Below are 17,074 nucleotides of genomic sequence, written 5' to 3'. Positions count from 1 at the left end.
TGTTTGTGAAAAAGAAGGATGGAACCTTGAGATTGTGTATTGATTACCGGCAATTGAACAAAGTAACTGTGAAGAATAAATATCCATTGCCCAGAATTGACGATCTATTTGATCAGTTGAAGGGAGCCGGTGTATTTTAAAAAATTGATCTCAGATCAGGGTATCATCAATTGAGGGTAAAGGATGCAGATGTGTCAAAAACTGCATTCAGAACTCGATATGGGCACTATGAATTTTTAATGATGCCGTTTGGGTTAACAAATGCACCAGCAGCATTTATGGACCTTATGAATTGTATCTTCCATCCATACTTAGATCGGTTTGTAGTGGTCTTTATTGATGATATTCTGGTGTATTCCAAGACCAGGGAAGAACATGATGAACATTTGAGGATTATTCTGCAAACCCTGTGAGAAAAGAAGCTGTATGCTAAGTTGTCCAAGTGTGACTTCTGGATGAGTGAGATCTCTTTTCTTGGACACATAGTATCAGCTGAGGGGATTAGAGTCGATCCCAAAAAGATAGAAGCAGTGATGGAATGGAAGCCTCCCAGAAATACAACTGAGGTCAGAAGTTTCTTAGGGCTAGCTGGATACTACAGAAGATTTGTAAAGGGGTTTTCTCTTATAGCTGCTCCAATGACCAAGTTGTTGAACAAGAATGTGAAATTTGGCTGGAATGACAAGTGCCAAGCCAGTTTTGAAAGGCTAAAGGCTATGTTGACAGAAGCACCAGTGTTAACACAGCCAGTGTCAGGAAAAGACTTTGTGGTCTACAGTGATGCCTCACATAATGGGCTAGGGTGTGTATTGATGCAAGAGGGGAAAGTAGTCGCCTATGCTTCCAGGCAATTAAGGCCACATGAACAGAACTATCCTACTCATGACCTGGAGTTAGCAGCAATTATCTTCGCACTGAAGATATGGAGGCAATATTTATATGGTGAAAAATGCTACATCTATACAGACCACAAGAGTCTAAAATATTTGCCAACCCAGAAGGAGCTCAATCTTAGACAGAGGCGATGGATTGAGTTCCTCAAGGACTATGATTGTGTGATAGATTATCATCCTAGAAAGGCAAATGTAGTTGTTGATGCTTTGAGCAGGAAGTCCATCACAGCTTTAAGATCACTAAATGCACATGTCCTTAGCTCAAGATGGAGCTATTTTGGCTGAGTTACAAGTGAGGCCAACCCTGCTACAGCAGATACAAGATGGGCAGAGGGCAGATGAAAAACTAATGGCCATTGTGGGAAAAATTCCTGAGGGAAAGGAAACTGAATATGAGGTGAAAGCAGATGGGTGTCTGTACTACAGAGGAAGAGTGTGTGTACTAGATGATGGGGAACTGAAGACTAGTATTTTGAAAGAAGCACACACTAGTGTTTATGCTATGCACCCGGGGAGCACAAAAATGTATAATAATTTGAAGCCTCATTATTGGTGGCCAAGTATGAAGAGGGATATAGTTGACTATGTGACTAAGTGTTTGACATGTCAGCAAGTTAAAGCAGAACATCAAGTTCCATCAGGATTGCTATAGGCTATAAGCATACCTGAACGGAAATGGGACCGGGTCACTATAGATTTTGTTAGTGGTCTACCTCTCACCCAAAGGAAGCATGATGCAGTATGGGTGATAGTGGATAGATTGACGAAGTCAGCACATTTTCTGCCAGTTAGGACTAATTACTCACTGGAGAAGCTAGCAGAATTGCATATCAGTGAGATAGTTAGACTACATGGAATCCCACTTTCCATCATATCTGACCGAGACCCAAGATTTACATCGAGATTCTGGAAAAAGTTGCAAGAAGCCTTGGGCACACAACTCCGTTTTAGCACGGCTTTTCATCCCCAGATGGATGGACAGTCAGAACGAGTAATCCAGGTAAACCAAAGAACTAATTGAATTTTTATAGTTAATAAATTGAAATGATAGTAACAATGTGAATTATGTGATAGATCCTGGAAGATATGCTAAGGAGTTGTGTCATTAAGTTTGAGGGGAGTTGGGATAGATACCTCCCACTGGCAGAATTCGCATATAACAATAGCTACCAAGCTAGCATTCAAATGGCTCCGTATGAAGCACTGTATGGGAGGAAATGTAGAACCCTAGTGTGTTGGACTGAATTGGGCGAAGATAAGCTGGTAGGACCAGACCTGGTGAAACAGACTGAGGAGAAAGTGAAGATAATAAAAGCTAACTTGAAGGTTGCCTCAGATAGACAAAAGTCTTATGCCAACCTGAAGAGAAAAGAGATAGAGTATGTAGTTGGTGATAAAGTGTTTCTCAAAGTCTCACCATGGAAGAAAGTACTGAGATTTGGAAGAAAGTGTAAGTTAAGCCCTAGGTTCATTGGCCCATATGAAGTCATTGAACGTGTGGGACCAGTGGCCTATCAGCTAGCTTGACCACCAAAACTGGATAAAATTCATAATGTATTCCATGTTTCCATGCCAAGAAGATATCGCTCAGACCCTTCACATGTCATTTCCATGGAAGAGATTGAAATCCAACCGGACTTGACATACACAGAAGAACCTATACAAATCCTAGCTCGGGAAGTGAAGGAACTAAGAAATAAACAAATTCCACCAGTGAAAGTGCTTTGGAGGCACCACAACACTGAAGAGGCAACTTCGGAAAATGAAGAGATAATCAGGCAACAATTTCCTCAACTGTTTGCATCAGGTAAATTTCGAGGACCAAATTTTTATTAGAGGGGAAGAGTTGTAACATCCTCATTTTAGCTAATCCGTACAGTCTACTGTTTCAGTGACCAGTGTCGGTCCGGACAGCTAGAACGTTCGGAAAAATATTTAAATTAAAGTAAGGAACCAAAAATTAACTCAAATATTAATAAGAAAAAAAATTTATCAAAAATTATTGGGACTCTAGAGAAGGGTCATTGAGGTTCTTATGGCATTAAAATGCCAAGAAAATACTTACAAAAATTTTTCAATCGGTACAGATAATTTTGGCCTGTTAAGCCAAATGGAGGGCATTTTGGTCATTTCGTCTTTAGAGATGATTTTTGGGCCAACTTGTCCAGTTAAATAAATAATTTATATAACATAAAATATGATTAAATGTTGTTAAAAATTTAATTGAAATTAATTGGACAAGAAAAGGATGGAAAAATGAAAGAAATTAAAATTATGACATCATAAGGATGTCATTAAAAGTCTCCAACCCAATCAAGTGTTGACACATGTCACCAAGGTATTTAAAAAGACTTAATTGGCAGAAAAAGAAAGAAAAAGAAGTCCAAAAATTTGTGAAGCTCCTCTCTCCTTTTTCTTCATGCCGCCCCCTTTGCCCTCTATAACCAAAGCTTTACCAAGCTTGATTTCTTGGGTTTCCATCCATTAAAACCTAAACTTCTCAACATAAAAACTTGCTCTTACACCTTGGTGATTTTTTTGGGAGCAAAAAGAAGAGGAAAACAAGAGCTTTAGCAAGTGGGAAAATCTCACTTCTTTGAGGTTAGTGACTTAACCATGAATTTTTCTTTAAATTCATGTTAAGGACTTTGAATGAGTGTAAATTACAAAGAAAAAAAATTATTGAATACAATTTGTATGTAAACCCTAGATTTTTGGTAGCCATGGTTAGGGTTTGATTGTGTTGAGTTTAATGAAATTAAAAGACTATCATGGCTGCCCACAACATGTATTTACTAAGTGAATTGATGAAATGAAGTGAAAATGCATGTGGGGTAATGTTTGAGTTAGGGTTTGGGGTGGAAAAATGGGACTTTGACCATGTGATGATGGAAGTAGGTTTTAATGGTCAATTAGTGACCATTTGGTTTGGTTTGAATAAAAAATGAAGTGTGTTTAGTGATGGGATTTGGGTTTAGTGTGGCTGCCCTAGGTGACCTGCAGAATTGGACATGAGTCCAGCAGGTTTGGGCAGCCATAACTTGAATTGTAGAGGTTCAATTGGTGCAAAGACAATTAGACATGAAACTAGACACATAATGACACAACTTTGGTGAAGAAACCATGCCCATAAAACCAAACCAAGTGAACCAAAAGCTTGCCTTAATCCGGGTGACCTGCAGTCTGTTTCTGCAGAATGACCAAATGAACAATTTCATTTGGCCATAACTCAATGTAGAAAGGTCCAATTGACCTAAAATTTTACCAGCAATAAGCTGAGATATAGACCAACAACTTTCATGAGGAAACCTAACTCAAATTATGATCAGAACCTATCCAACAAGTGAGTTGCAGTCACTGTTCACTGCACCATAGATATGGTCAGTCCAGAAAAATTTTAATCCAGCCAGTTGTGGTTTTTGGACCATAACTTGAGCTAAAAAACTCCAAATGGAGTGATTCAAAAAAAAAATTCAACTAGATAAAATAAGGAACAACTTTCATGTTGATCATTTTGCCAAATTCCCACTGTAAAAATGACCAATGGAACAGTAAAGATGAAGCATGAAAACTGAAAATTCTGCTTAATTAACATTAAGCTTAAAAATGGTATTGGCAACCAATACCAATAAATTTTAAATGCAAAATATGGTATGTTGGGAGTATTAAAACCAATGTATCTATTATCTATGCAAAAGTCAACATTTTAGTTGACTAATGAAGTGAATAGTAACACCAAAACTTGAAATTCAAAAATTGTAAAACTCAAAAGTGTAAAATGCCCTAGTATACCTAACAAGATTGGTTTGGATAGCTTGGCATGCCAATAGGGTTCTGTTAGTAGTACTGCATATGGCTTCATGCCATTTTGTGTTTCATGGCTCCCATGCCATTTTGTGACATAATAGCCTTTGGCTATGTTATTTGAACTATTACACTTGGGTTTTAACCCCGATAATTATTACAGCTTATTAGCTGTTCTGTTGCACACTGGGAGACACAGTGTGACCGATGATGTGATGGTCCGAGGTACTTAGTACCCAGTGCTAGTTTACCCATTTATCCAGTCCAGTCAACTAGTATGGGTTACTCGGGTAATGATAATAAACCTTATCAAATTTTAAGTGAATAATACTACAAATAATACCAGAAATTAAGTCTACCCAAAAATGAAATCATACATTCTGCATAATTATTTTATTCTATTTTATTCTATTTTATATTGTCACCACTAAGCAGAATTGCTTAGCGTCGCTTTTGCCACGCGCAGGTACTGGAGACCTAGCTGGTGAGCCCAGTAGATATCAGATCGGGTGAGCCTTCAGATTTGCATCCGGAATCCCGAGTCACCTCACACCTGCAGTGCATATGGTAGGATATAGGATTTTGGGAGCATTTTGTATTTTGGCATTTTGTATTAGTTTTGGGTTGTAAATATAAACTCTTGTAATTATGTAATGATGTAAATATATGAAATTTCATGTTATTGAAATTTTCTGTATAATGTGTGTTGATAAATGAATTGTTGAGAAATATTTATGAATGAGCTTCTGGTGATGAAGTGAACAAAAAAGTTTTGAAAATAATGTTGTGATTTGAGTTTGAGATTTTGAGATTGACTTGAATGTGAATAATGGAGTTTGGATTTGGAAATTATATTAGAAGTGTTTTTAAACAGGTTCAGAAGAACTGTTTTTCCAATTTACTGCCGGCACTCTGCCGGATTTTCTATAAAATTTGTGAAAAATTCAGATTTATCAAAATTGTAAATAAATGAATTAAAAAGGGATAAATTGTAAATAGAAACATAAATTGGTGCTTCGGCACACTGAGTGGCATAACTTGCTCAGCTACACTATAGACGGGTAAGGGGTGTCACATTATGCTTTGGCTATGAATAAAAGTTAAAATGATATAAATTAGAATCGGAGTATTTAATAAAATAATGATATTATGTGCCCTTGTATTGCCTAGACATATGTGTCAGATTGGATAGATTGACATGCCAATAGAATATTGTTTTAGAAGTACTGCATAAGACTTTATGCTTGTATTCATGGCTTTATACTTGCACTCATGGCTTTTATACCCGATTACTTGTTATCATGGCTTTTAGCCATACTGATATGTTATTATGGCTTTTTAGCCATACTAACTGCATACATGGTTGACATACTGAGTTTATGCGTCCCATGGAATGACGGCCTGAGGCACCGCGGTGTCTAGTGCCAACGACTCGTTATCTAATTTAGTCAGCTGTCATAGGTTACTTGGACAGTGAAATTTATTGAAATAAGTTAAGAATATTAGCAATTAAAAATATTAGAAAATGAATAAAATAAATGAGTAAGATGATCTAAAATAAATTAGAATAGTTATTTATTAAAAAGAATCGAAATGAACTGGACTGATATTAAAATTTACTTATTATGAAATAATCTGAAACAACCTAGAAAGTATTGAGAAAATGCTAAAATATTAGCAAAGGAAATTATAACATAAATAAATATTGTAAATGTGACTTACATAATAATATAAGCATAAATTTATTATTTTTAGATTATTTTTCTATTGTACATTATTACTGTCTATTTGCGAAATAAACACTTCCAAAGAAGACTAAATTAGAATAAAACATATTAAAGTTTAGAAATCGCATGTAAAGTATAAATAAATCTTAATAATCCGAATTTTATTTTATATTTATCTTTATTTGTATATTATTTTCTTTGTTATATTATTGCACCACTAAGCAGCTATGCTTAGCGCGATGGATTTGTTTCCTCGCGCAGATACTGAAGGTGATGCCAACGAATATTAAACAGAGATTTTAGAGTTCTGATCTGTAGAGTATTCAAAGTTGTCACATCCTCAGTAATGCATATAGATAGGACCCATATAGGTCATAATTTGTATGTTGTATAAAATGCTTAGTTATAGTATTATAATATAGATTATGAAAATGTAATTAATAGGAATGTGATGTAAATTAATAAATTAGTTTTTTCATACGTAAGTAATTTATATATCATGTAAATTATGAAATTATGTAATTATTTTGTAAAGCATGTAAATTAATGAAATTTGAAAATTTTGCTTATGTAATTTGAGTATGAATGAGATTGTATGGGTTTGAAGACAAAATTGAAATATATAGATGATTAATGAAATATGAGATGATTATGAGAATAATTGATGTGATTTTTATTGTAGAATGTTATTGAACAATTTCAAGCAAGTGAATAGTGAAATATATCAAACAAAAATAAAATAGGAGAAATTTCGCTGATTTTTTCATAGAAAAATAATTGATATTAAAATATAATAAGAATAAAATTATTAAAAAAATAAAATAAAATAAGATTAATGCTTCTATACCGAGTGTGACATATCTTGCTCGACTACACTATAGACGAGTGAGTAGTATCACAAAATAGATTAAAAATTTATATGATTAATGAATCTACCAATAATTAATGAAAGCTATTCCTAATAGTAACTCATTTCAATCGGCTAAATACTTTTGATTGAATTAAAAATTAAAATTTCTGAAAAATAATAATTAAAGTATATTATTTAAATAAAAAAAGAAACTTAATTAAAACGGTTCAATTTTTGGATTATAATCAAAATAGACTAGCATCACTTTTTCCCTGAGCTTAAAACATCCTAGCCACTTCCCGACAACAAGCCACGTTTCTATTTTTTGTCACGCGCCTCAATGCGCGTGCACGCTCTCCCTCTCTCTCCTTGGTGCAAAGAAGTCCTCGGTGTAATCCCCGTGTTTTGGGTGCTAGCTTAGAGCATCAAGTCCCTCCCATCACAGCCGTTGATCAGATTATTTGAAGTATCGTAATATTGAACCTCGATACACCCAAGTGAGACCTTTTGGCATCTGTACCGTCTCCCAGTACCTGCCTACATGCTGAGCTACTGCTAACCTACTGGCGCTACAGAATGCACATTTTGTTACGTTAGACAGAGAGAGATCTTTCTTTTTCACTATCGCTTCCTATATAGGGATAGGGAGAGCAAAGAAAGTGAGAATAGCTTGGTGCATGGTGGTGCTGGTGTCTCTGCTACGTGCTTGGCAAGAAACCGTGAGAAAACACAGTTCTGCTTGGTTTTTCTTTTGATTGTTATGGTATTTTTCTTATGTTTACTATGCGGTTTTCTTTCAATGGTGATTCACTGATATCCCATTTTTTAAAAACTGGTTTAGAAGCATTAGTGAGTTTAAGCCCTGTTTGATTGGCAAGAAAATGAAAAGCATTTAGGAAAATGAATAGAAGCCTACTATTTTAATTTGAATATTTAAAGTTTGTCTATCTCCCTTTCTGGGTTTCTTTAGGATTTTGTATTTCTTTTGGTTTCTTCTATCATTACTAACTTCAACGATTTATTTGATGATAATTTTTAAGCGAAAAATAAAATTACTATAAAAACTCTAATTTCCTTTTGTGTTTTTATTGCATCAAATGTGAAAAATAATAAATGCAGTCATCCAATATATACTCTGTTTTAGGTACAAGAAAATAAGATGATTTTTCCTTTTCTATTGTTTTCTTTCTTAGCTGCCAAACAGGGCAGGATTTTGGATAGACAAGCTACACAGAGATAGTACTTTTCACAAAGGCTTTGCCACTCAACCCTCTCACTGCATCTTATGGACCTTCTATACTCATCTTTAACCATTCTTCATCCCATGAAGAAGAAAATCAATGAGTGTCTTTTTCTTTTCTTTTCTTTCTTTTTTTGTTTTTAGTGAAAAGGGATGAGGGAAATTTAATTCAAGGATCATTAAAAAGGATTTTGAGTAATCTGTTTAGCCAAATTTGTCAAGTAAATAAGAGAGTTCTATTTGGGTTACCGTCTCACGCCAACATCTGCTGATATGTTGTGGCTTTTGAGATTTCCCAATTCTCTATAAGATATATACTATACATACTACCACAGTCTGGAATCTTCCATCCACAAGCTGACTAGATGTTTCCCTGCATAGAATTCAGAAAGAAGACTTTGTGTTTGCTAGCATGGAAAGAAAATGAAATTGTTAACAAACCGAGTAATAAATACATTTCAAGGTCTCTCTATCTGATTGTTGGTTCCTTTAGTCCCTAATCAATGAAGATATATAATTTAACATAATTTGCATAAATTATTGATGAGTTATGAACGAACATGCAATGTCTCATCATTTTGTTTTGTTTTCTGCATTAGGAAATGGATAAGTTTGGGAACTTGAACACTGACATTCCTTTTGATGTGCTCTCCCGATTACCAACAAAGGATTTGGTTGAGTTGAAGTTTGTTTCAAAAGGCTGGCACCAACTGGTAACCGATCCTTCCTTTATCCAAGTTCAGTCACAAAGAATACAACCACTATCAGGTTTCTTCTTCCAGCAGAGGTTCCAGTGGTGCCAGGATGACATTGTAATTATCAACTACATTCCTATGAAATGGGAAGGAGCTGAATTGCACAAAAAAGTCTTTGATTTCCTCCCTCAGGATGTTGTTCTCTTAACATCCTGCAATGGGCTATTTTGTTGTCGAAGTTGCTTTCCTTTTGAGCAGCCAGCTATCTTTGTCTGCAACCCCTTGAACAAGGAATGGATTAAACTAGACTGGGCTGAACCTGACAAAGAAAAAAGCATTGCTCTGGCATTTGATCCCTTTCAGGATTTTTCAGACAATTCAGCAAATTTCAAACTGGTTAGCGTTTCACAATCAGAGACTGAGCAGGAAGAATTCTACTTCTCATTTGAAATATATTCTTCAAAGACTAGGAGCTGGAAACTATCAAAGGAGATTTGTTGGTGCAACAGCAATTTGTACAAGAACAAAGGTGTTTTCATTGGAGGGATCTTACACTGGCTTACTGATGGTGATCAGATCCTCACATTTAATGTTGAAAACGAGTTCGCTTGGTTGATTTCAGCACCACTTCCTGCTATGGAACTCAATAGTGTACCTGAGTCTTGCATTGGAGACTCTAAAGGCTGCTTACATTATATAATGATCTCCGAAGAAGGACTTCATGTCTGGTTTCTTGAGGATTATTTTGACTGCAAATGGTCAATGAAGCACTGCAAAACTCTTGCGGCGATGGAACAGGAACATGGTCAGTTTTTCTACAACTTACAGGAGAGAGTGAAGCAGCGGCTGACTGGTAACCCATGGATGGATCCCTTAGCCTTCAAAGATGGGGTCCTATTGTTGAGGGTATCAAACACTATCTACTTATATCACATTGAGAGGTGTAAGATGGATGAAGTCTGTGACATTTCAAAGTTTGGTACGAATTCCATGTTTTGTCCTACTGTGCTTCCTTACTCAATGAGCTTGGTCCCTTTACTCAACAAGGCATAGGTTTTTCTTTCTTTCTTTTTTTATTTTTTTATTTTTTTCTTAATCAAAGCAACAAGGCATAGTTCAAACGTTCATATCCTAACCCTTAATTTGGAAATTGAAGTTGCAGATTTGTGTTGCAGGACAACAAGTTTGGTTATTTTGTGTTTTGTTGGTGGTTTAAGTGAAGGACAAGTATTCTGTTGGCACCTTCAATGTATATGTCATGCAAACACAAGAAATATTCAGAAAGGGAAGATGAACAAATATCAATTTTTTTTATTAATTTTCAATTATAATATGCATAAAAATAAATTCTCTAGTAAAATAATAAAATAACATGTATTTATAGTATTAAATGTACTCTACAACTTAACTAAGTCATTATCCCAAAAATTTGGGGTCGGCTATATGGATTCTTTTACTCCACTCTAAACGATTTTGAGTTAAATCTTCGGAAATGTGCAATACTTCTAGGTCATATTGTACTACTCTTCTTCAAATCAGTTTAGGTCTACCCATTCTTTTATTTCTATCCTCTAACCTAATGTGCTCTACTTGTCTAATTGAAGCCTCCGTATGTCTACGCTTCACATGACCAAACCACCTTAATCTCCCTTCTCTCAACTTATCCTCAATTGCCACTACTCATACTTTTTCTCTAATACTCTCATTATGGATTTTATCTAGTCTAGTATGGCAACTCATCCATCTTAACATTCTCATCTCCATAACTCTTATTTTAGACACATATGACTCTTTCAGTGCCCAACACTCACTACCATATAACATGGCCGGTCGTATGGCTGTACGGTAAAATTTTCCTTTCAACTTATTGGGAATCTTGTGATCATATAAAACTCTCGTGGCAAGTCTCCACTTCAACCATCCTGCTTTAATCCTATGACTAACATCCTCCTCGTATCCCCCTATCTACTTGAAGGATTAAGCCAAGATATTTAAAGTGATTAATTTGGAGCAGTACCACTCTATCCAAACTAACTCCTTCTCTATCACTAATTCCGCTTTCACTGAACTTACAATGCATGTGTTCTGTCTTTGTTCTACTTAACTTAAAGCCCTTTGACTCTAGAATACTTCTCTAAAGCTCTAACTTTCTATTGACTCCTTCTCGCGTCTCATCTATCAGAACTATATTATTTGCAAATATCATGCATGAAGGGATACTCTCTTGTATATGTTTCGTCAATTCATTTAAAACTAATGTAAAAAGGTAAGGGCTTACAACTGAACTTTGGTGTAATCCAACTGAGATAGGAAAATCTCTTGTGTCCCCTCTCAGTGTGCGCACAATAGTAGTTGCTCCTTTATACATATCTTTCAACATTTGTATGTACCTAATAGATACCCTCTTTTGTACTAACACTCTCCATAAGGCATCTCTTGGAACACTATCATAAGCCTTTTCCAAATTGATAAAAACTATGTGTAGATCTTTCTTCACATCTCTATATTTCTCCATCAAGCTTCTAATGAGAAAGATCGCTTTCATAGTTGAACGACCGAGCATGAAGCCAAATTGATTGGGAGAGATAGAAGTGTCATGATGTAGTTGATATTCCATAACTCTCTCTCGCAACTTCATAGTATAACTTATGAGTTTAATTTCCCTTATAGTTTGAGCAACTCTATATGTCTCCCTTATTTTTAAAAATAGGAACTAAAATACTCCTCCTCCATTCATCAAGCATTTTCTTTGAGTTTAGAATCTTATTAAACAATTTAGTTAACCATGCCACTCCCATATCTCCCAAATACTTCCACACTTCAATTGGTATTCTATCGAGTCCACAGGCTTTACCCACTTTCATTCTCTTAAGTGCTTTTTTTACTTCTAAAGATCTAATCCTTCTATTATAATTTACATTCTTTTCTATTGCTCTATAGTTTGTATTTGCGCTATTACTACTTTGACTATTATTAAAGAGATCATCAAAATAATTTCTCCATATTTCTTTAATGTCCTCATCTTTCATCAAAACTTTTCTTTCTTTATCTTTAATGCACCTAACTTGATTGAGATCTTGATATTTCTTTTCTCTCCTCCTTGCTAATCTATAAATATCTTTTTCTTATTCTTTAGTTTTCAGTTTCTTGTATAACTTAATTTTCAAAGGCCTACGCTCTTACTTAACTAACTGCCTTTTTTGCCTCTTTCTTTGTTATCTTGCACTATTCATATGCCTTATTATTATCACACTTAGGTAATTTCTTATACCATTCCCTCTTTCTCTTCACTGCCTTTTGTACTTTCTCATTCCACCACCATCTCTCTTTTGAGGGTGATCTATGTCCTCTAGACTCTCCAAGTACTTTTCTAACTACTTCTCTAATCTTTGATATCATCTGTATCCACATACCATTGGCCTCCACATCCAACTTCCATGCTTCAGACTCGAGAAGTTCATTTTTGAACTTCACTTGCTTTACTCTTTTGAACTCCCACCACTTTGTTCGAGCCATACTATTTCTTCTAACCTTGAATTGTTCCTAAACTTGACATCCAAGACCACTAACTGATGTTGACTTGTTAAAGTCTCTCCCGGAATGACCTTGCAATCCTTGCATAGAGCTCTATTTGTCTTCCTAGTTAAGAGATAGTCAATTTGGCTTCTATGTTGCCCACTTTTGAAAGTCACTAAATCTGACTCTCTTTTTACAAAGTAGGTATTTGCTACTATTAGGTTGTATGCCATAGCAAAATCTAGGATACTTTTTCCCTCCTTATTTCGGATACGAAAATCAAAACTTCCACGAACATTCTCATAACCTTGCCTATCACTTCCTACATGTCCATTCAAATCTCCACCGATGAAAATATTCTCTTCATTCGGTATGCTTTGCATTAGATCATTAATATCTTCCAAAAACCTTTGTTTACTCTTATTATCTAGTCCTATTTATGGGACATAAGCACTAACTACATTTATTATTTCTCCTTCTAGTACTAACTTTACTAGTATAATTCTATCTCCTACTCTTTTCACAGCTATTACAACATCTTTCAATGTTCTGTTCATGATTATACCCACTCTGTTCTTGTTCCTTTCCTTTCCAGTAAACCATAGTTTGTACCATGAATTACCCACTTCCTTGCTTTTTTTTCCTACCCATTTAGTCTCCTGAATCCATGCAATATTTACCTGTCTCCTTTTCAAGGTATCTATAAGCTCCATTAATTTTCCTGTAAGTGATCCAACATTCCAAGTACCAACCCTAATTCTCCTCTTATAACTAGAATATAAAACTACCACTAAGAAATTTTAAATAATTGAAGTCTTAAATAATTAAAATAATACTTTCTAATAAAATTTTTTGGTAAATAACAATAAAATCTCTGAGGTTTGGGTGAAACTAATAATTTCATCCTTTACTTTTTGTTCCATTAACAGATTGGTCACCTGCTCAATTTTATTTTAGCTTCCATTGTTTTGGGATCATTTCTCAATTCCAATAAGCATTTTTATGTAGGGATTGCAATGGGCTTTTGTGGGTACTCAACCCGATTGAATCTTAATAGAATGGATTTGGATAATATAATCGGATTTGGGACGATTTCGGGTTTAAAATTGAATACCCGTAATAGGCTCGAATTTTATATATTTAGTATTTGCTATCCGAATCATTTATATAAATAGTTAATTAAATATAAAATATATGTCTTTTATAATAATATATATAAATTTTTATATATTTTATTTTATATAAAATAAAATTGAAATATTTTATGGAATTATTAAATTTTTAAAATATAAATTATTAATAAAAATAATTTTTATGTAGATTTTTAATTGAAAAAATAACGAGTTTAGGTATTTTTCGAATAATAATAATTGAATTTGGGACGAATTTAAGTAAGTGATTAATCGGATTTAGAACGAGTTCGAGTTTTAAGAATATTAATCAGGTTCAAATTTAAATAAAGTGATCTTTGCGGGATAGGATACCCGGTGCCATCCCTATTTATAAGTAGTGCATAGAATATAAATTCTTTTGTAAGGCAATACAATACTGAAAATAATGCATTAATTGAAATTTTAGCTCATGTTCTTTTTGAATCTTTTCCTAATTTCAGTAAACATTTATAAGTAGTGCATGGGGGTATGAAATCTTTTGTAATGTAATGCAACACTGAAAATAATGTAATAATTAAAATTTTAAATAAATAAATATTATTTTTAAACTTAAAAAATAACTTAATTTACCCCATCAAAATATGAATAAAAACTCAAAATTTCTAAAAAAATAATGCAAACTAAATTTTAAATATTAAAAACTACAAAATTATAAATAGTAATAAACAATGAAATTTCAAAATTTAATAATATGGTTAATATTATTATTTTTCCAAAGATATAATTAATTATAAATAAATATTAATTTTTAAAATTAAAAAAAAATCTTAATTGGTCCAATCAAAATATAGAAAAATCAAGATAAAAAAAAATCGTAAAAAAAAGAATATAAAAAGTTAAAATTTAATTTTCTCTTTGCTTTAACTTTAATATAGATAGTTAGTTTCATAAGAAAAAATATTTTAAGAATTCTCCTTATATATATATATATATATATATATATATATATATATATATATATATATATTTTTTTTTTTTTTTTTGTAATTAATAATCTATTTTTTATACAAAATAAAATAAAAATAAATATAATATAGCCCTTTATTTGGATTGTGAAAAATAGGGAAAAAAATAAATAAAAGAGAGAAAGGAGGAAAAATGAAAATTGAAGAAAATTTTAATTTCTCAAATCTTCTTAATTAACTCAAAATATTTCCTTCAAATTATAGTAATAGAAAGAAATATGAGAATAAAAATGTAATTTAGATTAAAATTACTTAAATACCTTTTTGAATGCATGAGTTAACGCTAGCCCTTACAAAAAAAAAAAAAAAGGGTTTAGTAGCACCCTTCATTTTAAAAACATCTCATCTCATCCCTAAACTTTCATAATATTATAAATTTAAGAATGTTGGAGTACATAAATTAACTATCGACCTTTACCAAAAAGCCTAGTGGCACTCTCAACTAGTTCAATTTGTCTTTTAATTTTTATGCCTATTAAGATCTCAAGATTCACTTAATTCCAATTTTTAAAAGTTGAAGTGATAGATATTACCTTTTTTGTATTTATCTCATATTCTAACAATCTATCTAAACAATATAAAAAAAATTAGATTTCTATGAAAATTAGATTTCTTTTCTCTTTATTTCTACTGTTCAATTTATTTTTATTTTCCCTACATAATTAAAAAAGTATTTGGCCTAACTTATAAACTAGTCAAACCAACTTATAAGTTCTAATTTTAAGTTAATGTATTTATTTAAAATATTTTTAGAGCTTATAAGCGGTAATAATAATAATAATAATAATAATAATAATAATAATAATAATAATAATAATAATAATAATAATAATAATAATAATATTGTTAATATTATAATTTTTAATTTATTATGTTAAATGCAAATAAAATTTTATTAAAATTTGAACATTTGTATCACTAGCCCTACTGCCTATGATAAGGAAAATGAACGGGAATGGGCATTTGCATGGGCAATTATACTTTTATTACCTTATTTTTTTGTATAAATGTGTTTTTTTTTTTAATCTCACACTAATAATTATTAAAGAAAATTATTAACTAATAATTAAATTTATAATTAAAAAATATAAGTTAAAATGATATTTCAAACTCAATTAGGCCATATTTAATAAAATTAATTTTACTTTTAAAATGAAATTTCAAATATTTTATATTTTTAAATAAATTTATTATTTTTTTAATTATGTCACGTGTAAATTAATAGTGGATAGAATTGTGGAAATTTGATTTTAAATCTTTAGCTTTTAGATATATAGATAAGTTAAAATGAAATTTTAAGCTCAATTAGAATTTATCTAATAAAATTAATTTTATTTTTAAAATCAACTTTAAATAAAATTATTATCTTTTAAATTATGTCAAATGTTAATTATTTTGAACATGTTATGTCTTGTCAAGTGTAATATAAAAGTATTCATTTAATATACTTGATTTTTAATTTCCTTGAGGGGTTAAGGAAATAATAATAAAAATATGAATAAAAATTAATAAAAACTAGTACATTGCTCTCCTCTTCACAAGGGAGTCTCTCTCTCTTTCAAGTTCCTTTTTCCTTAGTCGACGGCTAAGGTTTCTGTTTTTTTTTTTTTTTTCCTTAAGCATGGCTTCAGATACAGTGGATGATTTACTAGCCTCGCTTTATTTAATGGATGAAAAAGGATGCATAGGTTAAGTTTTAATGGTTGATAGTGAGGTCACAATGCAATAGTTAAAGATCTCTTTTTGCTTGTTTAGCAAGGTATTAATGAGGAAGGAGTTTAACGTTCTGGCTTTCCATTCTACGATGCTTCAGAGTTGGCGACTTTAAAAGGATTTGGATTCTATCAATTGTCAGAGAATATTTTAGTGTTCCAATTTTTTCTGGAAGAAGATAAGTGACGTGTAGTTGAGGGTGGCCTGTGGTGCTTTGATGAACAGTTGGTTGTTCTTCAGGATATGGTTGGATCAGACACACCAGAGTCTGTCACTTTTGACAAATGCAATTTCTGGGTACGTGCTCATAGGGTTACCTTTAACTGTTACTCGCTCTCAACTGCCACTTTTATTGCAGGTATGATTGGCTATTTTGTGTATTTTGATAATACTATGTGATTGGTTGTTCATTGGCTTTGAACTTTAAGGTAGCAATTCCCCTTGACAAGCCTTTACATCATGGTGTGCTTCAGGGATTATTATATGGGTACAATTGAAA

At 32.6% G+C, this 17,074-nt stretch overlaps 1 protein-coding gene across 2 annotated transcripts; it reads left to right on the top strand.

Moving 5' to 3' along the window:
* The first annotated feature begins 7,715 nt into the window (after positions 1-7,715).
* LOC110656617 (F-box protein At5g49610-like) lies at positions 7,716-10,272 on the top strand. 2 transcript variants are annotated; one of them, XM_021813486.2, is made up of 2 exons: positions 7,716-7,993; positions 9,114-10,272. In XM_021813486.2, exons 1-2 carry the CDS (start codon positions 7,952-7,954, stop codon positions 10,260-10,262), a joined length of 1,191 nt encoding a protein of 396 aa, XP_021669178.2. In that variant the 5' UTR covers positions 7,716-7,951; the 3' UTR covers positions 10,263-10,272. The 2 variants fall into 2 exon arrangements, with proteins under 2 accessions (XP_021669178.2, XP_021669179.2); XM_021813487.2 differs by having other exon boundaries at positions 7,716-8,037.
* The last annotated feature ends 6,802 nt before the right edge of the window (positions 10,273-17,074 follow it).

This window comes from Hevea brasiliensis, chromosome 2, assembly GCF_030052815.1.
Source record: "Hevea brasiliensis isolate MT/VB/25A 57/8 chromosome 2, ASM3005281v1, whole genome shotgun sequence".
Classification (NCBI taxonomy): Eukaryota; Viridiplantae; Streptophyta; class Magnoliopsida; order Malpighiales; family Euphorbiaceae; genus Hevea; species Hevea brasiliensis.
The sequence above is the reverse complement of the archived record's forward strand: the minus strand, read 5'-3'. Positions and strand labels throughout refer to the sequence as shown.